Source organism: Hyaena hyaena, unplaced genomic scaffold (assembly GCF_003009895.1).
Source record: "Hyaena hyaena isolate Hyena2069 unplaced genomic scaffold, ASM300989v1 scaffold_780, whole genome shotgun sequence".
Lineage (NCBI taxonomy): Eukaryota > Metazoa > Chordata > Mammalia > Carnivora > Hyaenidae > Hyaena > Hyaena hyaena.
Window position 1 is genome coordinate 859,824 of NW_024081410.1, and position 25,170 is coordinate 884,993.

The 25,170-nt window shown below is 37.2% G+C and overlaps 1 protein-coding gene and 1 non-coding gene across 2 annotated transcripts in view; one reads left to right on the plus strand and one right to left on the minus strand.

The window, feature by feature from the left end:
* The window catches only part of LOC120221380 (eukaryotic translation initiation factor 4 gamma 3), a gene marked incomplete at its 3' end in the record, with an annotated part of 80,578 nt that overhangs the window by 8,547 nt on the left and 46,861 nt on the right, over positions 1–25,170 (plus strand). The window contains exons 2-6 of the mRNA XM_039218742.1: positions 7,560–7,648; positions 12,043–12,289; positions 17,119–17,252; positions 19,797–19,916; positions 20,291–20,401. Coding sequence (XP_039074673.1) covers positions 7,586–7,648; positions 12,043–12,289; positions 17,119–17,252; positions 19,797–19,916; positions 20,291–20,401 — 675 coding nt within the window. The remainder of the gene's footprint in view (positions 1–7,559; positions 7,649–12,042; positions 12,290–17,118; positions 17,253–19,796; positions 19,917–20,290; positions 20,402–25,170) is intronic.
* Positions 24,552–24,658, minus strand: LOC120221395. Its single transcript, XR_005525807.1, has one exon. It is a non-coding gene; the product is annotated as a U6 spliceosomal RNA (small nuclear RNA).

A 25,170-nucleotide genomic window follows, 5' to 3' on the forward strand; every position in this document is an offset into this window, starting at 1 on the left:
TATCCATCTCAAGAAACTGTTCAGAGAACAAATTAAGATGAATAAAATGTGAGCTCCAATGTAAAACTTGGTGTCTAGCTGATAACACCATATTGTGTAACTGAGATTTGCAAAGAGAAAAGAACTTAAATGTTCTCAACCCCCACTCCACATACATGTATATATATAGAGAGAGAGAGACGTCTCTCTCTCTCTCTCTCTATATATATATGTATATGTATTGAAGGTGATAGATGTGTTAATTAACTAGATGGAGGGAATCTTTCCACAGTGTATGCATATATCAAATCACCGTGATGTACACTCTAAATATCTTATAATTTTTTATATCGATATACCTCAATAAATCTGAACATTTTTTTTAAAGAACAAGTTAAACCCAAGAGAAATAATAACAGGAGAAATTTTAAAAAATAGAAAACAAAAAATCAAATGAAAAAAGTAATTATTGAGAACATTAAAAGTATTAACAAACCAAAAAAAAAAAAGCCTACGACTTGACTGTTTCCTTGATGATGTGTAATGTTACAGCTGGAAGTGAAAAATTTTGTTTTTAAATTTACATTTTTATTTTAATTCCAGTTAACATAGAGAGTTACTAGTTTCAGGTGTACAGTATCGTGATTCAACATGGACGTCAAAAATTTTAAATTGTGTTGTAGATGTATGTTTTTGGTAGAATGTAAGTCTAGAATCCTCATTTTGTTTTCTTTTCTGGTTTCAGTGCTAGACCCCAGGCAGACCAGCTTATACTATTCAAACTTATGGGAAGAAGTCAGAGAGCATTTTAACGTATAATGGGAAGCATAATCGCCAAGCCATCCATACATTTCAAATAGTAACCTCTAAGAAGATGCTGTAAAACCACTGACAAGCATACTCTCTAGTGTTTCTTTTGGTTGACATCTCTCAGTGACCCATCATTTTTACATAGTATATCACCATTATTATTTTTTTCTAGTTTATATGAAAACTCCATTGGGAAAAAAAACCTACCCTTCTCTCAAATTGGTTTTTCTTTGCTCTGCCCCAGATTCTTTGAAAAATCATCAATATTTCTTCGATTGGATCTGTGGGAGAAAAAAAAAGACATTAGAATCCCCAGCCTCAAGAAACTTAAGATAAAATCGTTGAATATGATGTAATCAGAATGAATCAATGCCAGCTTTTAGGATTTCAAAACCCAGATGAATAAAAGGAAAATAAAATGTGAAAAAATGAGAGGAAAGAGATTAGAACTGAGTGTTAAGAGTGGGAACTCTCACTGGTAGTTCCATCATGGAACATTCTCATTCTACTCTTTGCACTACCCTGTGACAATGTAAAGAGACCCTTCACTTACCAGTAGTGAAGTGTCTATTCCTAATAAGTCTTCATAGCCCCTTAGTGTTGGGTTTCTTCAGTCCAGAGACTCAGACTCATCTTAAGTCTTAGAACTAAGGAATTCATGCTATTTTCTAAATGACTAGAGCGCTAGAAGGGTGACTTTTTATAATCCGGGGTCTCTTATCTGGTTGTTAGGTAGCCACAAGATCATCAACTGATTTGCTCCTTTTAGGCACTCCTAAACCATCTCATTCTCAGTGCTGGATTAAAACCTTCTGCCAAACCAGAAAATGCTCTTCACAAATGTAGAAAAGAAAGAAGATAGTTTTATTATTGAATAAGCATTAAAACATCAGTGAGCATCACAGGCAGCCAACTAATAAGATTGCAGACAGAAGGAAATCTCACCCTTTCATAAAACCAGGCTAATATAATTCAGTACATATGTGTTCTCGAGATAATGATAATTTGTCTTCATGTAGCAGGATTATACCAGCACCATTGCTGTTCTAGTTCATCCCAAATTCTCTTGGTAGTTAGGGTGTCCATCCCTGTTAGTCAGTTGCCTTTATCCAAAGGAGAAATTAAACTTCGTGTATGTTTATGATAAGCAGGTAGTTGCCTAGAGGAGACCCCCATGAGCAGAAGGAGAGAGATGGCTCCCACACTCTTAAGTAAAACGTCCTGAGTTGTAAACTTGCCTATAGTCTTCTTCAGCATTTAAAAAGATTTATACATATATCAGAGGGAGAGATGAGAGAGTTACAAGCTTTCTCTAGGCAAGATCTAAGAAAAGGGAGAGTAGAAAAGGTCTTTTTTTGGCACCAGAAAAAATTGAAATTTTATTAACTCTTAGCTTCCTGGTTACCTAGTTGACTAGTGAATAAATAATAAAGTAGAAATGATATAGTACAGGGAAGCAAGGTTACCAACATGGTATCTTTAGTAAAAGTTGTTTTCACATATATATTGGAAAGCCAGTGGAATACGTTGATACTAAATATTTACCTCTCATATGTAATCACCTCTTTCACATTCTTTTAACCTATGTGGAATGATGATGTATCCGCTTCTTGGTACAGAACTAATGTTTTCGTAGAGTTCCATGAGTTCTCCCACTTCCTCTGTAGATCAAAAACCATATACTGATTTCACCTATATGTGGAATTTAAGAAACAAAACAGATCAGGGGTGCCTGGGTGGCTCAGTTGGTTAAGAATCCGACTTCAGCTCAGGTCATGATCTAATGATTCGTGGGTTCAAGCCCCACATCGGGCTCTGTGCTGACAGCTAGCTCAGAGCCTGTTTCAGACTCTGTATCTTCCTCTCTCTCTGATCCTCCCCTGCTCATGCTGTCTCCCTCTCAGAAATAAATTTAAAGAAAAAAAAAAAAACATTTAAAAAAAGAAAAAGAAGCAAAACAGATCACCGTAGGGGAAGAGAAGCAAACATAAAATCAGAGAGAGAGAGACAAACCATAAGAGGTTTGCTGGTGGGGTGTTGGGTGAGGGGATGGGCTAAATGGGTGATGAGCATTAAGGAGGACACTTGTTGGGATGAGCAGTAGGTGTTATGTATAAGTGATGAATCAGGAGAATTCTGTTCCTGAAATCATTATAACACTTTATGTTAACTAACTTGGATTTAAATTTAAAAATACAAATAAAATAGGGATGCCTAGGTCGCTCAGTCAGTAAAGTGTCTGACTCTTGATTTCAAAAATAAAATAATTAAATAAAAAATGCATAAGCAAAGTTCTAATATGCTCAGTCAGGTTAACAGTTCTTAAAATTTATTTTAGTAGTATAATTTTATAAAGAGCAGCCCTAAAAATCTACAACCAAAGACCTTCACTCCAGTCATATGAGATAAAATAAGCTTGAAACAATGAATAAAAATCAGTTTTAAAAGTTTCACTCTTTTATTTCTTCAAATTTTTTATTATTATAATAAGTAGTGAAGAATGGAGAAAAGCCGTCCACTGTTCAAAGATACAGTCTGAGTATTAGAATTAAATTTTTCTTCATTTTCCTCTAGTCTTTACATAAGTATTTTACATGGTTATAAATGTAGTATGGATATAATTTTTTTTTATTTTGCCTTTTTTCTTTTTCAATCTTATCTTTTTTAAGCCTTTGACCCAATCTAACTAGCTAAAAGCTAAATCTTTGCTAAAAGAACAAATCATAAAAATCTTTGCTGTTACTTGGTCCTGGTCAGTAGATTGAAACATAAGCAGTTTATTTCCATCTGAAGGTGGACTTCTATGGACTAGTTAGGAATTTTTTCTTTCATCCTACTTTTTTTTTTTTAATGTAGAACTGTATTATTCTTAGATTGAGAACCTTATTGTACAACGTTTTTTATGTTTATTTATTTTGAGAGAGAGCGAGAAAGTCAGGGGGCGAGGCAGAAATGAGGAGAGAGAATCCCCATCAGGCTTCATTCTGTCAGCGAAGAGCCCAATTTGGGGCTCCAGCTCCAAACCATGAGGTCATGACTTGAGCCTGAAATCAAGTCTTAGACACATAACCGATTGAGCCACCCAGGTGCCCCCTTCCTACTTACTGTTGACTAAAGTGACTTAATAAAAATCGTGCATATCTAACCCTTTGATAGTTCTTCTTACTGTATTTTATTTAACTTTATCTTTCATGATTTACTTGCTTTCAAACTTTCCTTTTCAAATACCAATCTGTGAAAAATTTTTTAACCTCCTCAATCAAAATTTAGTAGATTGAACATATAGGAATTTTGACGAAGTTGATTTGTTTTGACAGTTTACGGAAAGATCAAAACTATAAAGCTTTACGTTCTTGTTTGCAGTTCAGTTAATACAAAGATTATAAAACTATACAGTGTACATATACTTGTATCCTTTAAATGCTGGCAAGCAAATAGGCCAGAGTATTCACAGTATCTCAGAGATAAGATATTTTTCTAGCTTTATATCTGTCTAAATTTTATGAGTGGATAGCTTGCAGCTCTCAAGAGTTCAAGCTTGCAACTTGATGTGGGGCCTGTAGCTCTTCTGTAGACCATCTTCTACTTAATCATGCAGCAATATGAGCCTAATCCAAGGTGTGAGCATTGGGAATGGACTAGAAAGGAAAGAACAAATCTGAGATGATGTCTTAAATAGAATTCTCTTATTCTAGCTAATTCAGTATTAAAATTGTCTTGTTAAATCAGAGAGTTGATGCCTCTGTCTCTCTCCCTCCCTCCCTACTACTACTTCTCCCCACTGTAGCACAACCAAAGTTCACTGCACCTCCAATTATGGTAAGAGAGGGATTGTATATCACAGCCTCACCAGATGCTAGGTATGTGGGTATCTGTGTTCAGGTTTTCAAAGGATTGCATATCTCCTTCTTAGTGCCTGCTTTCTCTCACTCCTTTTGTGCATTTATTTCTAGTTTAAATCAGATCTTTAAGTATCCACTTAGAGTGAGTAACAACTTCTGCTATTTAAGTAGCTCTTTTTTTTTTTAATTAATTTATTTATTTCTAGGAGAGAGAGAGAGTGTGTGAGCAGGGGAGGGTCAGAGAGAGAGGGAGTCACAGACTGAAACAGGCTCCAGGCTCTGAGCTGGAAGTCAGCACAAAACCAGAAGCGAGGCAAGAACCCACGAACCGCGAGATCATGACCTAAGCGAAAGTCGGACGCTTAACCGACTAAGCCACCCAGGCGCCCCAAGTAGCTCTTTCTTAAAAACCATGTTAAATGTTTTATGTTGTTCAGGAAAGAAATGTGTGGGTTTTTATATTTTTGAGTTGTGGATATGGTTGACAATATTCTTGAAAAATAAAGTTCATCTGCATCTCTGGGTTTTGTTGGTTAGAGGAAACTACTCATGAGTGCGTATGTCATACTGAAGAATCCTTCATAAGTGGTCTTCCCCTTTTCTGTGACTGGAATTTAGAGCTAAATTTGTGCATATATGAAATAAAATTTAAAATAAAATGTATGGGGCACGTGGGTGGCTGAGTCAGTAAGCATCCAACTTCAGCTCAGGTCACGATCTCCGGGTTTGTGAGTTTGAATCCTGCATCAGACTCTCTGCTGACAGTGTGGAGCTTGCTTTGGATCCTTTGTCCCTCTCTCTCTTTGCCCCTACCCTGCGTTCCCTCCCTCCCTCCCTCCCTCTCTCTCTCTTCAAAAATAAACACTTAAAAAATAAGAAAGATAAAATGTACGTTTTTCTCAACTCTGTAACTCTTGAAAAGGATTCTGCTGTGGAAGCAGAATTAATCACAAGCCTGTTGGAGAGATGCCCATAAAACAGACTGATTATATTTACAAGTTCCATAAAAAATGAAGACGACTACATGCATACAGACCTGAATATACATATTCAATATAAGACTGTGAGGCAGTAGAAAATTGCCCATGTTTACACCCATGTTTACCAAAGTCTTAGTTCCATACTTTGAGAAAATAGTTTACTTTGAGTAGGTTACCAAGGAAGAATAATAGTGGTCTAATGTTTTTTTGTTCATTATAGTCCCCGAGGAGAAGGCTTTTCTATCTAGTTATAAAAAATGAGATGTATGTAACAAAGGAGATTTACAGAGTATTTTTTTGATGGTACAGTAATTTTGAGAAGAATTGTTAAATGTTTCCTTTTCCTTGTTTCCCAGAACCGTGTGTCATGTTCTACTGTTCTTCTGAAAAAGAGTGATCTGTCCAGAGAGATGGGTTTAGTCTTAATAAGAAATGTTATCTTTCTGTAGGGAAACAGTACGTGGCACCTTTCAGCTTTGTGTTTATTTTTCTTTTAATTTTTTTTAATGTTTTATTTATTTCTGAGAGAGAGAGAGAGCACGTGAGTAGGGGAGGGTCACAGAGAGAGGGAGACACAGAATCCTAAACAGGCTCCAGGCTCCGAGCTGGCTGTCAGCACAGAGCCCGATGTGGGGCTTGAACCCACGAACCGTGAGATCATGACCTGAGCCAAAGACAGTCACTTAACTGACTGAGCCACCCAGGTGCCTCTGTAGGATCCTTTTAATAGCTTCTTTCTGCTATCTTATATTTAAACAGTCTTTAAATTGCACATCCAAGTGTTGAATGATTTTGTGGAATTTATAAGCCAAACGAAAATTTAAAAACCCTTTGTAGGGACATCTCGGTTACTCGGTTGGTTAAGCGTCTAACTCTTGGTTTTGGCTCAAGTTGTGATCTCAAGGTTGTGTGTCAGGCTCTGCAGTGTCAGTGCTTGGGACTGATCCTCTGTCTCCCTCTTTCTGCCCCTCCCCTGCTTTCTCTCTCTCTCTCTCTGCCTCTCTCTCTCAGTCTCTCAAAAATAAGTGGATATACTTCAAAAAGAGTGGCTTTTAGGGGGCGCCTACGTGGCTCAGTCGGCTAAGCGTCGGTCTTCAGCTTAGGTCATGATCTCACGGTTTATGGGTTCGAGCCCCATGTCAGGCTCTGTGCTGACAGCTAGCTCAGAGCCTGGAGCCTCTCTTCTGATTCTGTATCTCCCTCCCTCTCTGACCCTCCCCTGCTCACACTGTATCTTTCTCTCAAAAATAAATAAAACATTTTTCAAAAATTAAGAAAAAAAAATACGTTTAAAAAATCCTTTGTAAGCTTCATTTTCCATCTAGAACTTCTGATATGATATAATAATAGAGTAAAAATTAGATTTTCTTTCTTGATTTTCTCCCCAGCAGTATGAATGACTAGACAACAGAACTGATCTGAAATGAGAACTGAATGTTGAACAAGTGCCACCTAATTCAGAGTGTCTTTTTGTTGTCTAGAAAGCTTTAAAAAACAAGCTGAAATTCAATATTTTTTTGTAGCTTAGATATCATCTAACCTTTGTAGTTGAATATGTAGGGGACCTGAAAACTGTGACTTGCTTTAGGTCACATAGTTTATTAATAATAGAAGCAAACCCATGTCTAGAATTGGCTGGTAGGCCAATGTCTTGTATAGATACCACATACTGAATTATGTGCTTGGCTGTGTCCTAACCATGAAACAGAAGGAACCTAGCCCACTGGTTAAAAGGCTGTATGTACTGAGGTGAAGTGTGTGCCTAAGACATGTGCCGTTGCCATCTCTGAGCCACAGCTACCCAGTTACTGACTTGATCGTTCTATTTCTTCTGTATGGGTGAAGCCCTCTTTTGGTGTGCTAAATTTGAATACAAGTGTCATTTAGATTTAGTATTTCCAAACATGACTTTGCAGTGGAAAGTAACGGCCCTGATCTTATATTTCAGCTCAGACAGCTGTAACTGCACCAAAGATGTGGAAAAAACCAAAAGATCGGACCCGAACCACTGAAGAGGTGTTGGAGGCAGATGTGGAGGTAAGGGTCAAGCAGTAAATCTCTTTAGCTGGTGTTAGGAGTTGTGGTGCCATTTTCTTCGACAAGCATACGTTTTCATCTCTTTTTTGACATCCTTTTTTCAAGCCAACATGAGCTCATAGTCTGATTTTTTTTTAAGTCCACTTACCAGTTTCATCAGATTCTTGTCTCTCTTTAGAAATGTCTCTTCAGCAAAACTAAATTACTGTTTAATTTTGGGTTAATATCTTAACCCCCTCAATTGAATTTGTCCTTATATTAACTGGACGGAAAGACTAATCTGGTAAAGAAAAATGGAAAGTTTTTTCAAATACCCATTAGCAGTGGTGATAGAAATCATCAGGTATATTCTAGGGAAATTCATTCTGGATCTGTCATCTTTAACTGTATCCCAGGAACATAACTTTGCACATATGATTTATCTGTTTGAACTAAACCATTCCATATTTTACTATAGGTCACAGCACAACAGGAGACAACATGAGAAGAAATAAGGGCAGAGTTAGTCCTAAGCAGAGTTCTAACAGTGTCATGGTCTATAATCATAATTATAGAAGCTTATAAAGCAAGAGTAATATAAAACATGTGTATGTTGCTTTTTTTCTTCTTGAGCTCTTAACGTCTGCTTTATTAAAATAATTTTTATTAAGTGTAAAGGTGATAATATTAAAATCTAGAAATTATTTTAAAGTGATTTTAAATGCATTTATTTCAAAAGACTTTTCTGTCTAGTTATAATTCTTACCCTTCCGAAGCAGCTCACAGCACCCTGTGTTAGTTACTCCCTCCTGTCCTGCCGCTGCTGTTACATGACGCTCTACTGATGTCACAGTTAGTCCCATAGCAGCCACTAAAGTGTTTCACGGAAGTGACTTCAATGTGGTTATCAGGGGATAAGAATTAGCAAGAAGTTGTAGAGGTGCAGATAGTTGCTGCACTTGTCTTGCAGTTGAACCAGAAAATGTTGCTGCTACAGAGAATAAAATACCTTCCAGAGGCAGAGGAGTCGAATACATTTCTGGTTTGGCTGTAAGAGCTTCGAAAACTGGTTACTCTTTAAAACTTTTTTTTTCTTTTAATGTTTTATTTACTTCTGAGAGAGAGAGAGAGGGAGACACAGAATCTGAAGCAGGCTCCAGGCTCTGAGCTGGCTGTCAGCACAGAGCCCGACGCAGGGCTCGAACCCACGAACCGTGAGATCATGACCTGAGCCGAAGTCAGACGCTTAACTGACTGAGCTACCCAGGCGCCTCTGGTTACTCTTTAGATTCCACTATTTTTTATTTGTTTTCTTGTTATACTTTATATTCCTTTGCTGGATTTCTAAGCATTACTAAATATTAAATGGGGAGGCCACCACTACTGTGCCTGCAAATATTCATTCTCTTTTTTAGATCAGAGACTGGCAAACATTTCCTTCAACAGTTCACATAGTAAATAGTTTAGATTTTATGGACTATATGGTCCCTGTCACAGTTCTCCATTCTGTTGTTATAGGCCACACACAGCCATAGATAATGTGCAAATGAATAATTGTGACTAAATTTCAGTAAAACTTTATTGATAGACATTGAATTTGAATTTCATGTAGTATTCATGTGTCATATAGTATTCTTCTTTGGAATTTTTTCAGCTACTACAAATGCAGAAACCGTCCTTACCTTGCCTTGCCCACTATACAGAAACAGTTGATGAGCCAGATTTGGCCCATGAGCCGTGGTTTGCTAAACTTCCTTCAGATCGTTAACTCTTCATACATGAGAACTATTTTGGCTCATTTTGAATCCATCACTTTTTTCTTAACTTTACAATTTAAGTATTTTTGATTATTTGCACACAGACCTTTCCCTCCAACCCCCAGAAACCCTAGTTTTCTTGTCTTTCCTAAATTTGAGCATTTATTAGAGTAGTTTAGTATATACTGGGTGTCGTCTATATTTTCACTGATTATCAAGCTCTCCTTTTCTTAATGGATTTTTCTCAGCCTTTAAAAGAATATGTTTCAGGTACCAGCATATTTTAAGTTATATATTAGGTTTTTATATCATTGCAGATATGTTATCGAACTCTAATAATTGTAGTATACAAGGATAACATGAGGGATGGTTCATCTTAAAATTGATGTTCAAGGTATCTTTAAAATAATGTTTTTAAATTTTAGGATATTTTATCAGTTATACATAGTTGTCAGTCTGCTTTTCTAGCACTTTAAAAACTCATGAGTTAAACAAGCAGTTTTATCACCTAAATTCTTCTTTTGATAAGTTCCTGTTAAAGTTTAACGTTTGACTTAAACGTTTGCCCATAAGTATTTTCCTTCTTGGATCTGGTTTTCTTAGTAAACAGTTTAGGAACTGTTAGATATTTAGAGACTAGTTTCATGTAGCTTCATCTGGCTGAAAGAAAAATAATAATCATAAATATTTAATCCAGCTAATTTTGTGGGTTCCCTTGAAATATATCCCTCAGACACCTCAGTGTTCTCTGTGCCCTCTGAATTATGGCTTGTTATTCATAGAAACAAATTTCTGTATACTTCTTTTTCCAGTTAAAAATTAATTTTCCAAGTAATACGTTCTCTGCTTCATATCCAACAGATGTTCTCTTGTTGATTTTAGGTACAGAGTGGAGTACATTATATATTTTTCTCTAAAATGGCATTTTTCTTCATTTTATAAGATCTGATATCAGAACTCTAATTGTATAATGTAGTTATACTGCTGTTTAATAAGGTTAAGTACCATTGACAGACTCCCCTGCCAAATTATTAAAGATCTTCTTGATGATCTATACTTAGAAGGTCTAGACTACAATACAGTATAAAAGAAGAAAAATAAGGTTGTTGATTCGTGATTCAAACTTGGTAGATCTTTTTTTCCCTCAGACTTTAAAAGATGCTCGCTCTCTGCCTTGATTTAAAAAGAAATCCTTTCAGCCTTTATTTTCTTGAAATTTTTATGTCTTTCTTTTGATTATTTCCACACTGTGTTTTCCTTTTAGGAGAGTGGGGAAAGCGAACATGCACACATGGGTATGTGTGTGTATGCGCGCACACACATGCGTTTGCATGACCTTTTTGTTTTCATTATAGAAGCAAATCCAAAAAACCATCTGTTTCTATTTATAGCATTTTAAAATTTAGTCTTTTCCCATGATCTGATGTATAAGGAAACTTACAGCGTTATACCTGTTAAGATATTTCACTTATATAACAAAGTAAGATTTGTAATTCCTTAATTTTTTTGACAAAACATAATTTTATAAAGCAATTAGGGTAATCACTTGTTTATATGACATTAAAAAAATTTTTTTAATGGTTACTTTTGAGAGAGAAGAGAGTGCACGCACACACGCACACATGAGTTTAGGAGGGGCAGAGAGGGAGATAGAGATAATCTCAAGCACTTTCAGTGAACCTGAGCCTACCTCAAGAGTCAGATGTTCAGCTGACTGAACTTCCCAGGTTCAGAATGTATATGACATTCTTTCATACAATTCTCTGTTGAACAAATTCAACAGAGCTTATATTTTTGGCTCTCCAGGTGTGAATCTATCAGTTAGAATACCTACTTCCTCTGAGTGCTTGTTCCAAAGAATTGTTTTTAGAGTACTTACCTTTTATGATAAAGAAGGACTTAAAAGTTCATAGAGAACTCTTACCTCAGGGAGTTTTGATGGTTCATATATAGCCCTCAGAAAATTAATTTTTCTTTGATACCTTGAAATTATAGTGATCAAAAATAATCTGGTGAATAACTTCAATTCGATTTTGCTTTTTAAGAGTAAGATGCACCAGAACCCAGATTTCTCCCTAAAGGAATAAGTGCCAAGCACTTTTCCATATATAATTTGAATAAATTCACCACCATAGAGAATTCTGAGAATAAGTAAACAAAAATAGATTTTAACTAACAGGTGGCTTCTTTGTAAAATGAGGGATAATCCAGCTTTGTGGGGCCCAGATACTTTATTCATTGAAATTTCCATTTAGCAGCAAGAGGGTAGCACAAAAATACCCTCTAATGTTTCTTTTTATATTTGTTGAGCCTTAGTGGAAGGGGAGGAGTGCTTGATTTAGATTTCTGACTAGGACTCTTTCATGTCCATCAAGTGCTAGGATTAACAGTTCTTTCCATTCTGTCCTTTGGTACATTTAGATTTCATTAGTCATGTTAAAGCATTTCGGTAGCCATATGACTTGTCTTCTGTATCCCAAGAGATGAAGTGAGAAAAGCGTTTTAAATAAACCTAGCATTCTAGTCCCATATGCTGAACACAGACATCCTTGTTTTGAGTGACATGTTTTCTTCTGCCTTTTGAGGGGTTAGGTGTGGGTCTTCATACATATTTACATGATAAAAATGATGTAACCTCTGTCCTCACTTATGCTTTAGCCTAAAGCTGAAGAGGAGTTTTCAGGTGACAAAGTACTTGAATCTGAACAGGATAAAATGAGCCAAGGGTTTCATCCTGGAAGAGAACCCTCCGACCTAAAAAAAGTAAAAACTGTGGAAGAAAACGGAGAAGAAGCTGAGCCTGTACGTAATGGTGCTGAGAGTATTTCTGAGGGTGAAGGAGTAGATGCTAATTCAGGCTCCACTGATAGTTCTGGCGAAAGGGTGACATTCCCATTCAAACCAGGTAAGTGGATCCCTGCCTTCCTATGTGTGTCTTATCTATTCACCTTCACTCTACTATCACCTTACAGAAATGTTGGCTCCTTGTGGAGAAACATTGGATGGAAGGAAGAGGCTCATCACAGGGTAATATTTACAAAATTGACGAGCAGACTAGCAGGCATAAGCTAGTGACTAGCAAATCCAGAGTTCTTTGTGGGCGGAACTGACATCTGATGCTGGTATTCTGCTTTTACTGGCATTGGAAGAACAGCTGGCAGAGATATGCGTCCTTGCTGGGCTGGTGGAACTCAACAAGAGAAATATAATTTTATTTAGTTTATTTGAAAGGGCTATTTCAGTGCTGTTTTGTGTTCATCATTTTACAAGCCTTAATCACTTACCCTTACTACATGCAATGCACTGAGATTTTTTAGTCTCTTCCCTTCTTTTAAAAATGTTTGGTTATGCGGTGCCTGACCAGCTCAGTCAGTAGAGCATGCAGTTCTTGATCATAGGCGTCTTGGTCATAAGTTCAAGCCCCACATTGGGCATGGAGCCTACTTAAGGAGAAAAACATTTTTTAATGTTGGTTATAATTCACCAAATTAATTTCACACCAGGAACTTGTTGACAGAAATCACTCTGTAAAATGGAACTGTGATAATCAGAAGCATATGATTAGGTTATTATGTACGTATAGTACCGTGCCCCTTTGAAATACATGGTAAGTCCCAGAGGGTCTTTCATCTTTAGGTACCGTCCAAATATAAAACCTCTATCCCAATATATGTAAACTGTGGTTGGGTTGAGATTAATGGAGAGATTTGCATGGATATGTGGGGAAAGGTGGTTCATTTGATAGAAAGTTTGGGATGAGTGCAAAGTTTTTTTTAGCCGGCCAAATCTGAGTGACTTATGTGTGAGGTAGGGTTTGAATGTAAAATGTCAGACCTTAAAAATAATCCATAGACAGTGTCTTTCACAACTGCAGTTTTCAACCCTTTTAATAGGTTGTGAAGTAGTAAGGTACAACCAACATTTTAAAAAATCGAGAACAGAGGGGTACAGGGCACCTGGGTGTCTCAGTCAGTTGAGTGTCTGACTTCAACTCAAGTCATAATCTCACAGTTCATGGGTTCAGACCCCACGTCCAGCTCTGCACTGGCAGTGTGAAGCCTGCTTGGGATTCTGTCTCTCTCTCCTCTCTCTGCCCTTCCCCCACTCATGCTTTCTCTCTCTCTCTCTCTCTCTCTCTCTCTCTCTGTCTCTCTCTCAAAGTAAATAAACTTGAAAAATTTTTAAAAATAAAGTGGAGAACAGAGTAAAACAATGTCAGTGCACTACTGGAGTAAGGGTAAATACTGTTTTAAGAAACTTTTGTACGTTTTATATATGTATTTGTTCTGGGTCATAAAATCATTATATTTCTTACTGTGAGTTGTAGTCAAAAATGTTTGAACGTCACTGATTATTGATACCACCTTAATATACTAATCTTTTTGCTACCAGTAAACTGCTGCTACTTGGCTTTATGAAATCATAAGGCTATTCTGTAGTAAATTTTTTATTTTAAGGATTCAGTATACTGAAATTAATTCTAAAAATCTAGGCCTCTGTCATATCACGAAGCACTTATGGGTACCAACAGTCCTTCTCCTGAAGTGATTGAGACACCATTTTAGGACCGTGTCAGTCATGTCTGTGTGTGTGTGTGTGTGTGTGTGTGTGTGTGTGTATGTAAATGCATATGTGTGTGTGTATTTTTAGTAACCTCTGTGCCCAATGTGGGGCTCAAACTCCCAACCCCAAGATCGAGAATCACATGCTCTACCAACTGAGCCAGCCAGGCACCCCCTGTCAGTTATATTTTTATCCTTCAATTTAGCATGGAAAAATCAAAACTATATATAAGTCACAACTTATATTGAAAAACTAAACTTCCTTTTGCCTCTGTAATACATACTAGCAGTAAATGGGAAAAGGGCAATTTAAAATTTAAGATCCCAGGGGTGCCTGGCTGACTCAGTCAGTTAAGCATCCTACTTTGGCTCAGGTCATGATCTTGAAGTTCATGGGTTCCAGCCTTGCATCAGGCTCTGTGCTGATAGCTTAGAGCCTAGAGCCTCCTTTGGATTCTGTATCTTCCTCTCTTTGTGCCTCTCCTCCATTCATACATTCATTCTCTCTCTCTCTCTCTCTCTCTCTCTCCCTCTCTCCCTCTCTCCCTCTCTCCCTCTCTCCCTCTCTCCCTCTCCCTCTCTCTCTCTCTCAAAAGTAAATAAATACTGAAAACATTTTTTAAATGAAAATAAAATTTAGATCCCAATAAACTGCCTGCCTTTTAATGAATATAATAAGGTAATAAGGATTTCGTTGAAAATATCTGTAGTATTCTCACAGGCCATCATGAGTCTGTCACCTACACATTAAAAACCACTAATATACGGGGCGCCTGGGTGGCTTAGTCGGTTAAGTGTCCGACTTTCACTTAGGTCATGATCTCGCGGTTCGTGGGTTCGAGCCCCATGTCGAGCTCTGTGCTGACTGCCAGCTCAGAGCCTGGAGCCTGTTTCGGAGTCTGTGACTCCCTCTCTCTCTGACCCTCCCCTGCTCATGCTGTCTCTCTCTCTCTCCTGGAAATAAATAAAAACATTAAAAAAAAATTTTTTTTTTTTTAAATAAAAACCACTAATATAAAGGAGTATTGTCATGAAGTGATCTGGGGCATGGTTTTGATGAGAGTTTTGTTAATTAAAAGAAAAATACTGTGACTTGCTTTTATTCAAAAATTTCAAGAAATTCTCTAACTTAATATGATGAAATTAGGATTATAAGAAATGATAGCTGCAACAATAGTCATGGTAACCAAGGAATGCTATGGCAAAAAACTAATTTAAAGTTAATATTAAAAATATAGGCTATGCGAAGTGCCTGACTGGTTCAGTCAGGAGAGCATGTGACTCGATCCTGGTGTTGTGAGTTCAAGCCCCACGTTGAGTGTAGAGATTATGTAAACAAATACAACTTGTAAAAAAATTAAGAGTGTGTCAGGATTTTTGAAGAAGGATTTGTGCCTTCCCAGTTTAGTCTCAGCAAGCAAGTACATTAATTATTTTCTTGGGATTAAGCTGTAGTCAGCAGTGATAAGGGGTTATTATCCAAAGTATGTAAAGAACTCATACAACTCAATGAAAAACAAACCCCAAATAATCCAATTTAAAAAATGGGCAAAGGGCTTGAACAGACACATGAGAGGATGCTAAACATTACTAATTATCAGGGAACTACAAATCAAAACCACAGTGAGATATCACCTCATACCACAATGAGATTTGTGAGAATAACTAGCATCAGAAAAACAAGAAATAAATAACAAGTGTTGGTGAGGTTATGAAGAGGGAACCCCCATGCACTATTGGTGGGAATAAAAGCATTGCAGCTACTATGGAGAACAGTATGGGTGTTTCTCAAAAAATTAGAAATACTGTAGGGCACCTAGGTGGCTCAGGCGGTTAAGCATCTGACTTCTGCTCAGGTCATGATCTCATGGTTTGTGGGTTTGAGCCCTTGCATCGGGCTCTGTGCTGACAGCTCAGAGCCTGGAGCCTGTTTCAGATTCTGTGTCTCCCTCTCTCTCTGACCGCCCCTGCTCACGCTCGCTCTCTCTCTCTCTGTTTCTCTCTCAGAAACAAAACTTTAAAAAAAATTTTTAAATAAAAGATAAAATAAAAAGTAGAAATCTATATGACTTAGTAATTCTACTTTTGGGTATTTACCCAATGAAAACAAACATAGAAATTCAAAAAGATATATGCACCCTCATGTTTTTTGCAGCATTATTTACAATAGCCAAGATAATGTAAGCAACCTATGTGTCCACTGATAAATGAATGGAAAACAAAGATGTGTGTATATATGTGTATGTGCCTGCATGCGTGTATACACACATTGTGCAGTATTACTGAACTGTAAAAAAGAAAGAAATCTTGCCATCTGCAACAACATGGATGGACCTAGAGGACATTATTCTTAGTGATTAAGTGAGACAGAAAAAGACCAATACCATATGATTTCACTGATATGTGGAATCTAAAAAACAAATAGAAAAACAGAAATAGACTGATAAGTACAGAGAGCAACCTATGATTGCCAGAAGGGAGGTTGATGGGTGGTGGGCAAGAATGGTAAACAGATTCAGAAGGTCAGACTCTCAGTTACAAAATAAAGAAGTCACAGGGATGTAAAGTACAGAATAGGGAATATAGTCAATAATAATATAATCACTTCATATGGTGACAGATGCTTAACTACACTTACTGTACTGAGCCTTTAGTAATGTATAGGATTGTCAAGTCACTATCTTGTGTACCTGAAACGAATACAATATTGTAAATCAACTATACTTCAAAATTAGAATAAACAGTTGTCAGGGGGTGAAAAAATTGTATTTAGCTGCTTATTAGCCTTTTCAGAATCTTAAAATAAATTGTGTTTGTTTTGTGTACTTTTGCCACCCCCTCCCCAAAAATATTTCCAAGTGAACAACCATAGTATCCTTCTTTTATATGAAACCAAAGAGTATTATTAGATTCCTTATTTCTAAGATATTTCAGGGCTTGGTAGTTTATATTAAGTAGTTTCTGTAATAATGTCAGTTTACTATCAAAGGTATCCAGAAAGGATGAAGGAACAAATGGCTGTTTAAAATTTTTATGTGACATTTTCTGACTGTAGCGCAGTGTTCGCTTTGTGTTTCTGTCTATGACAAAGTAAAGAATCTAATTTGTACTCTTACTGGTTATACGTATAATAACCCCAAACACACTTGTCTGCCTGAATCCCTTTTTCTAGATCCCTGGAAGCCTGCTGATAGTGAAGGCAAGAAGCAGTATGACAGGGAGTTTTTGCTGGACTTCCAGTTCATGCCCGCCTGTATACAGAAACCAGAGGGCCTGCCTCCCATCAGTGACGTGGTTCTTGACAAAGTAAGCAACACACTTGGAGGGAGCCATGTCTTTCTGGTGGGAACTGGTTTTAATTATCAGTACAAGTATATGAAGTATGAGCAAAAATTTTTAGGAACAATTAGACTAAGTGTATTTGGATTAAAATATGTGTGTACGGCAAAGGAAACAACCCACAAAACTAATAGGCAACCAACGGAATGGGAAAAGATAGTTACAAATGACATATCAGATAAAGGGTTGATATCCAGAATCTATAAGGAACTCACCAAACTCCACACCCGAGAAACAAACAACCCAGTGAAGAAATGGGCAGAAGATATGAACAGATACTTCTCCAAAGAGGACATCCAGATGGCCAACAAACACATGAAACGATGCTCAGCATCCCTACTCATCAGGGAAATGCAAATCAAAACGACACTGAGATACCACCTCACACCAGTCAGAGTAGCTAAAATGAGCAAATCAGAGAACACGAGATGCTGGCAAGGATGTGGAGAAATGGGTACCCTCCTACACTGTTGGTGGGAATGTAAACTGGTACAGCCCCTCTGGAAAACTGCGGAGGTTCCTCAAAAAATTAACACTAGAACTCCCCTATGACCCAGCAATAGCACTGCTAGGAATTTACCCAAGGGATATAGAAATGCTGAGACATAGGAGCACATGTACGCCAGTGTTCATAGCAGCACTCTCAACAATAGCCAAAACATGGAAAGAGCCTAAGTGTCCATCAAGGGACGAATGGATCAAGAAGATGTGGTTTATCTATACAATGGAATACTACAAGGCAATGAGAAAAAATGAAATCTGACCATGTGTAGCAACATGGATGGACCTTGAGGGTGTTATGCTGAGTGACATAAGTCAGGCAGAGAAGGACAAATATATGTTTGCACGTATAGGAGGATTAGGAGGAACTTAACGGAGGACAATGGGGGAGAAGAAGGGGGGAAATAGTGGGGGAAAGGGGGAGAGGCAAACCATGAGAGACTCCTGAATGCTGACAAAAACTGAGGACTGATGGATGTGGGGGGCAGGGGATGGGCACAGGGAGGGCCACTTGTGGGGATGAGCACTGGGTGTTATATGGAAACCAACTTGGCAATAAACTATTTGTAAAAAATATATATATGTCAAAAAATTGCAAAAAAATAAAATAAAATATGTGTGTAAGTATTATAGTTTTCCTACATAGTGCTGTTGGATTTGAGATTTACTATAGATTACTGTAACCTTAGGGTTTGTCCCATATTTGAGTGGTGAAGTTTTAAAATTTACTGTCTGATTGTTCTAGTTGTTGCCTAGTGATATGGTGAAAAATGTGTGTTTGTTGGGCTACTATGGCTAAAGTGATATGGACTTCTTTCATGAATATTTCTCAAATTTCAGTATAGAATTAGAATGGCATTGAGGACAGGTCAGGAACCTAAGAGGGTATTAGACAAATCAAACTTAAGTGGTAATCAACATCTTTCAACTAATATTATATCTCAGAATTTCCCTAAACCAAACTTAAGAGTAATTCATCTTCAGTTTTGGCATCTGATCCTAATGGTGCAAACAGAAAGTTAATACAGTGTTTATTTTGTCTTTATTAAATTAGAAAGAGTAGACTCAGATGGGTATCTGCCCAAGTATATATCAATGATGAACCAGTGCTGGTGACCAAGTTTAAAATACTTTTGTTTTAAAGAGAAATTATTAATCCTTATTGAAGTGTAGGTGGTAACTATCTTACAGAATGAGATCCACTTCTTTTGAGATTTCCAGCAACTGCTTTTCCAGACCATATTTGTATTATTTTCCTCTTTTATCGCAATAGGTTTTCTTATGTCTCTTGATATCTAAATCTCTCTTAGGTACGTATTTTGCAGTGCTAATTTGAGACTACTTTTCAGGGCAGGTTTTATATACACTAAATTAGATTATCCTCTAGGAAATATTCCTTCTTGTCTTCCTAATAGTTTTCTGTCATCATCCAGTTATTAGTTGATTTCTCCCTGAGCTACTTAGCTTTTTTAGTCTATAGTCACATTATATGCCTGTACCTCCAATTAATCAGGCAGACCGAATGAGATTTTAAATGGTGATCACACATGAAAAATATCTCTTTTAGAGACTTACTATCACTCAAAATATATGCTTTACTAACTGTAAGACAACAGCAATGAACTATGGCAGGATTCTTCTAGGTAAGTGCTCCGATGTCCTCGTGAATATCCTGGGAAAAAAATCCCCAAATTCGTTCCTAGGTTCTTAGAGCTCTTCTTATGCCATCCTGCTGGTCCTGAGTGTCTAGGCAGCCAGGCTACTGATTGTGGTTAGCCTCCCCTGGGAATTTTTAGGCCTCATCAGTCCCAGAGCACCAGAAAGTGATTGCTGACCTAAGGGCTCTAAGGCTAGTCTGGAGGAGGGACCATGGTTCACATAGGACTTCACTGGTTCAGAAAGCTGGTGCTTATCATTTTAGCTGACCCGTCTTTTCTGTCTAGGTTTTTGTCTTTTGGGCACTGAACGCTTTGAAACTTGTGTTAAGCTTTCCTTTGCTTCTTCATGCAGATCAACCAACCCAAATTGCCAATGCGAACTCTGGATCCTCGGATTTTGCCTCGAGGACCAGACTTTACTCCAGCCTTTGCAGATTTTGGAAGGCAAACCCCTGGTGGAAGAGGTGTACCTGTAAGTGCAAGTTTCCTACAATCCAGTTAGTTAGAAACTGTCATAGACTTCATGACATCTTGTCTCACAGCAAGAGAACGGCTTTTTCTCATTGATTCTTCTAACGAAGAAGAAGTAGAAGAGGTGAAGACTATCCTTTTTTCCATACTAATATTAAAGCAAATAAAGAATACATATGACTCATTTTTACTTCAGAGAAGCTGGTCTGCATTACTTTGGTCTTGATATTTTTTTCAATTGAAATGAACTGCAGATGGATAAAAATTAGAGCCAGACTTAAATAGGATTTCTGTTTCATGTTGAGGTGCCCTGATATAGTTGAGATCTCTGATGACACTCAGCTAATGGTCATCTCTTTGTCTTTGTTTCTACAGATTTGCAAAGTGCAGAGCAGGCATGGATTGCCAATTCTGGAACAGAGCAAAGCCCCAGCCTGCACTCCACTGGCGATGTCGCACCCACCCCTGAAGAGCCTGCCTCTCGGGGTGCGCTGACTCCATTTTTTTTTTTTTTTAAACAAGTCTCTGCTGTTACACTATTTTCTGTTTTGTTCTTATCGCTTACTCTAGGTTGTGAAGTCAAAATACGAACAAATGACACGTACAAAAGAGTACAGTATTGGTAAACTGCAGGTAGCCTCTACACCCCAGTGGCAGGCTCTTCAGCGGTAGGAGTGACATCACCAGTGGAGTTAACGCCGGGGCACTGCCCTGTGCAGGGTGCGGCAGGCTGTGCCTACTCCATGCTTTGTAGACTTGCAGAAAGCATGGGGGACAGTTGCCAGTGACGTGAATACCTCCTCTCCCCCAAGTTGGAATGGTATAGAGAGCGCTTAATTGAAACTACTGGAGGACCTGGGTGTTTGATGTACATTTGCACATCATCTTGTTAAGATGACTTTATGTTTGTAAAAATATTTTTATTTAAGGTGACACTTTTTATTTCCCCATCACCTTTTAATTTCTGGAATGGCACCTTTTGAAACCTGCTTTGAAGTAAGACTATAGTGTCAGAAACAAATGTTACTTTGCAGATACTTGAATTATTTGTTGTTTGCCTGCAGCCAAACACTAACTGAAAATACCTCAGTGCCTACAGCGTATTGGAGGCTTTGCACAACCTACAGAAAATCTCCTTAATTTGAAACATATTATTTATTAAGCATCAGCATCTTAAAGGTATCTCTGTGTGTGATATTCTGCTCTCACAGAGGATTGAAATGGAATCTTTATCTATTTCCTGTAAATACTAAATTAAAATTGTTTTCTAAAGAGCTAATTACTTCACCAGAAAGTCTTAGAAAGCAGCTTTCTAGCAACCATTGGATGCTTTATTTTTCAACTTCCCTTTTTGGTGATTTAACGTTGTATTTCTGTTAGCGTTTGTGTTTTAGTTTCGGTTTTGATTTATATCTTTGTTTTTCCCAACATTGGAAATAATGTTGATGCTATTTCAGTTTCTGTCTGCTTGACAGCATCCTTCTCCCATTGCTCTGTGTTGTTCCTGTGTCACTCACAGATAGGTAGGACTTACTGCATCTCCCCTTCCAGTGTTTACTGTCCCTTTTTATCCCCAGTGTACTGTATAATTAGGAATAGCCAAAAGGAAATACTATGAATTGAGAATAAGCTCCGTCTCTTTTAAAATACTGAAAGTAGAAAATGGATTTTGAAACTATTACAATGTATAATCTACATGCTAATATATCATAATACATGCTAATCTACATGCTTACCTGTATCATATAAATGAGTTGTTTGATGCATTCAAAGAAATGTGATTGGAAGTGAGCCATTATCAGGGATTTGTAATGTCTTCAAAAAGGTCAGTTTTAGTTATTTCACTTTCTTTAAATAGCTCTGGCATGTGCCACAAGCAATTTCTAAGCAAAATTGCAATCCATCAGAGTTAATACTGATACGTTAAGCCTTAACGCAAGTTAATTATTTTTCCAGCATCTCCCATACGTTCTCCACTTAATTTGCGCTTTTTCCCTGGCTATATTTTTGTAGATTCAAACAAAATTTTGAAATGTTATAGATACAAAATTCAGGTGGGAATTTTGTAGGATGTAGATGTCTAACATAAAGGATCAGTTAATGATGCTGTTTGGGAAAAAGCAGCAGCCCTGCTCTTCATAGTTTTTGGTTTGGAACTTCCTCTAATCATTTTTCCCAGCTTCCCAGTTGGCTTATAAATGATTACCACCCAAAGATCTTGAGATCTACTAGGTATGCTTCATGATATGGTTTAAGTAACTATGATAACTAGTATGAACTTTATTGCAGGAGAGGTGCTATAAAACATGTTGAATGCATAGCAAATGTTTTAACATGTCATAGGCAGTTACATAAAATTTTCCAATGTAAAGGTCTTTTTATGGATAGTAATGTCCTTATCTATTGGAAACACTTAGGCAGTATCCTCTCTCTAGTTTTTTAAAAATCAGATTACTTAGGGGCACCTGGATGGCTCAAACCAGTTGAGCGTCTGACATAGGCTCAGGTCATGATCTCCCGATTTGTGAGTTCAAGCCCCACATCATGATCTCACAATTCGAGAGTATGAGCCCCACATCAGGCTCATTGCTTGACAGCCTTTCAGCACAGAGCCTGCTTCAGATCCTCTGTCCCGCTATCCCCCTACCTCTGCCCCTCTTCCACTCACTCCCTTTCTCTCAAAAAATAAAAACAACATAAAAATAAATAAAAGTCAAATTACTTAGGAATTGTGATATTACTTTTACTGGGTAAACATCAGAGAAAGTGCCCCAAAGTAAATGGGAAAGGCAGTGGACCTAGACTAGTAATTTGCCATTCATATTTACTTAGCTGAGCTATTATAAAAATCCTAGGAGTAAAGAAGTTCCCTGAGTTTATATCATTCTTCCGTCCTTAAAGGAACATTTGGCTATTTTTCTTCAAAACTTGGTAGGATGAATATTGGTCCTATTTTCTTTGGTTAATCCAGGTAAGCAGAGGAGTTTAAGAGTCTCTGAAGGAGATAAAAGCAATGTGTACTAAATTTTAAAGCAGAGATGGGTATGATTTCCTATTTAATACATTTAAGAAAAATACATGATAGTCATTAAAAAAAGGTTAAACTTAATTTCGTCAGAAAAAAAAATGAGCAGCTCACTAGTTATCAACACCAAATTTTGATGCTTCATTTGAGTTGTCATATTTTTGGGCCCTGAACCCTGAGCACATTATACCTTAAAATTCCTTTTCCAGCCTGGAAGTTCCTCTTCCAATCAGGATTGTCTGTCTTTTGAGCAAGGAGACCAGGCTTCATTTTTTGATAAATATATCCTCCATATACAGGATCCTAGATTTTGTTTATGTTTAATAAATAGGTCATTATTATGTATGGCACATCTTCTGAAGGATGCTATAAATTTGACAATTTGTGTTGTTTTCCACACATACAAAAGACATGAAATGTTTAAGGGTAATTATACCAATATAGATACCACTTTTTTAAAAGTTCTTTTCTTTTTTGGTATTGATGATAACCTACCTTTTTTTTTTTTTTTTTTTTTAATGTTTATTAAGTTTTGAGGGGGAGGACAGGGAGAGGGAAGGGACCAGAGAACCTGAAGTGGACTCCGTGCTGACAGCACACAGCCTGATGAAGGGCTTGAACCTATAAGCTGTGAGATCATGACCTGAGTACAAGTTGGAAACACAACTGACTGAGCCACCCAGGTGCCCCAACTTACCTAGTTTTTAAGGTCCTTTTATATGCCTTATGTCCCTGATCCTCATAATACTTTTGTAGGTAGGACCAGCATTTAATATATGAGAAAGTCTAAGTTCAACAAAGTTAAGAGATTGGCTCATAGTAACTTTGCTTGTAATTAGCAGAACGGAACTCAAAAGTTCAGTTCCTTTGTCTTCTAATCTGCCTCTCTTTTCTTCTATACCATAGTCCTTCTGAGTCTTGTAAACATGAGTACATTAGAGAATAATTTATCAAGTGTGTTAGGCGTTTATAAGTATAATAAATCTGTGGAGGACTCAATATACTTGGATAAATATTTGTGAGCAGTACCTGTCTTAGTTACATGCAGTGAGCCAGAGAACACGTTAGGTAAGGTTGTCTTGGGAGCTTGCACACAGGGCATCAACCAACTCTTTATCTTGGACTAACAGCATGTGTGGTCTTTTCAAAACTTTTTTCCCTTCCAAACATTGTTACCTGTTTAGTAATACTTCTCATATTTTTATATTTTATGCAGCTCACTTGAAATCTGTACATACTTGTCATAGAGCTGGTAAAGGCACTTGGCACAAGTCATATTTACTTTGTAGATTCAAATTTCATGGCATATCATTGAAGTTTCCAGTACTTTTTTGAAATGGAAATTTCCTACTTCATTCAAACATAATTTTTTTTTTAATTTTTATTTTTATTTATTTATTTATTTTTTTTACAAATAGTTTATTGTCAAATTAGTTTCTACATAACACTCAGTGCTCATCCCCAAAGTGCCCTCCTTCATGCCCATTCCCCCCTCCCCCCCACATCCATCAGTCCTCAGTTTTTGTCAGCATTCAAGAGTCTCTCATGGTTTGCCTCTCTCCCTTTCCCCCACCATTTCCGCCCTTCTTCTCCCCCTTGGTCCTCCGTCAAAAAAATATGGAACGCTTCACGAATTTGCGTGTCATCCTTGCGCAGGGGCCATGCTAATCTTCTCTGTATCGTTCCAATTTTAGTATATGTGCTGCCGAAGCGAGCACCATTCAAACATAATTAAAATTTTATCCCAAATTATGCTTACTATGGTTCTTATCTGATTTTGACATAATTACCTTTCATTACACCCACCAATCTTTGTTCTTGACAAATTCTTACATGCACAAGCATGGATTAATTTAAATGTCCTGTGATAGAATTGTTTATTTGAACTTATCCAAGTGTTAAAAAGATTTAACTCCTGTAAGTGAACACTAGAATATAACCTGAATTATAAAAATCAGATGATCTTTGGTGTACTGCATTCTCTTATCAGAATTATTTTGTCTGGGCTACTATATTAAAGTTTCAGTTATAAATAAGTGTTTTTATAGTAGTACTGTCCCGTTTAGCCACCATTCCCTGTTAGTACTTTTCCAGTTTGGTCCTTCTCAGTTCTTTTTTAGTTATACTATGTGTGGTACCTCTGTGTTTATCTGACCTCAGGTTTTTTAATGTTTGCTAAGTATTCTGAGATTGTATCATTTATGCTGATTGCTTAGCTGGATGTATTTGA